Raw genomic sequence first — 983 nt, 5'->3', positions numbered from 1 at the left:
GAGCTGGGAACTGCCCCGTGTCCCAGGGCTCCAGTGACACCGAGTCCTTCTGGTGTCCTTTGGATGGCCTTGGCTGGGCACTTTGGGCTCTCCCAGGGGCTCTGCCCTGTTTTCCTCCCCCAAACCTCAGGGAGCAGGACTGGGAGCCAACCCTGACCCTGGGAGGGAGAATGGCTGCATCCACAGAGGGCAGCAACACGTGGCTGTGCCCTGCCCAGAGGTCCCCAAATCCCTCAGCAGCTCCTGCCCCAGTCCCTGCCTGGTGGTCCCCAAGCCCCTGTGCAGCTCCTGGCTCCAGCCCTGGCTCCAGGCTTAGCAGAGCTGCTGAAGGGATTCTTTGCTAATATTAACGTGGCACAGCCAGGCCATGCCAGGGGCAGGGAGGGCGGCTCTTAAAGGGCCCCCTGCGACCAGCTGCTGGTGGGGACACGGAGGTGACACGGGGGACAGGCCCGAGGCCTCCAGAGGGTCAGTGAGGGCTGCTCCGTTCAGGCTGCGGGTCCCTCCCTCCCCAAGGACCCTGTGGAGACCCCCCGGGTGAGAGACAGGCGGGAACCACTCCCCTAAAACCAGCACGGGGTCCTGTGGGATGCTGGTGTGGGCATCTGGAGCCCCCAAGCCCCGTGTGTGTGGACATGGGAGGGCAGAGGGAACTGCCTGAGGGGGTCACTTGCCTACGTCGCTGGTGCCCAGGTCGGTGGAGGCCGATTTGAGGGCCTGTCTCTTGCTCCGGTTCCCGTGTTTCATCCCGGTCTGCCCCTTGGAGAGTGAGAAGGGCACCGTGTCACCTCCGGGGACACCGAGGCCGCCCGGGGAGGGGCCTGGGAGCCCCCGTGGCCCGGCTGTACCTGGTGTGCCGTGTAGCCGGGCTGGTTGTGCAGCAGTGGCGGGGGACAGAGGGACAGGTTGTACTGCAGAGGTTGGCCCAGCAGCGAGTACCGCCCGTCACCTGAGTGAGGAGACACCTCCGTGGGGACCTGGGG

General features: G+C 66.3%; 1 protein-coding gene across 1 annotated transcript in view; it reads right to left on the bottom strand.

The window, feature by feature from the left end:
• Nucleotides 1–651: 651 nt before the first annotated feature.
• Nucleotides 652–983, bottom strand: part of R3HDM2 (R3H domain containing 2) — a 17,126-nt gene continuing 16,794 nt past the window's right edge. The window contains exons 19-20 of the mRNA XM_029958948.1: nt 849–977; nt 652–759 (exon numbers count right to left, since the gene is read on the bottom strand). Coding sequence (XP_029814808.1) covers nt 667–759; nt 849–977 — 222 coding nt within the window. The 3' untranslated portion in view covers nt 652–666. The remainder of the gene's footprint in view (nt 760–848; nt 978–983) is intronic.

This window comes from Manacus vitellinus, unplaced genomic scaffold, assembly GCF_001715985.3.
Source record: "Manacus vitellinus isolate BGI_N305 unplaced genomic scaffold, ASM171598v3 scaffold_181_pilon, whole genome shotgun sequence".
NCBI classification, from domain to species: domain Eukaryota; kingdom Metazoa; phylum Chordata; class Aves; order Passeriformes; family Pipridae; genus Manacus; species Manacus vitellinus.
Note: the sequence above shows the minus strand (reverse complement) of the source record. Positions and strands in the feature narration are given on the sequence as shown.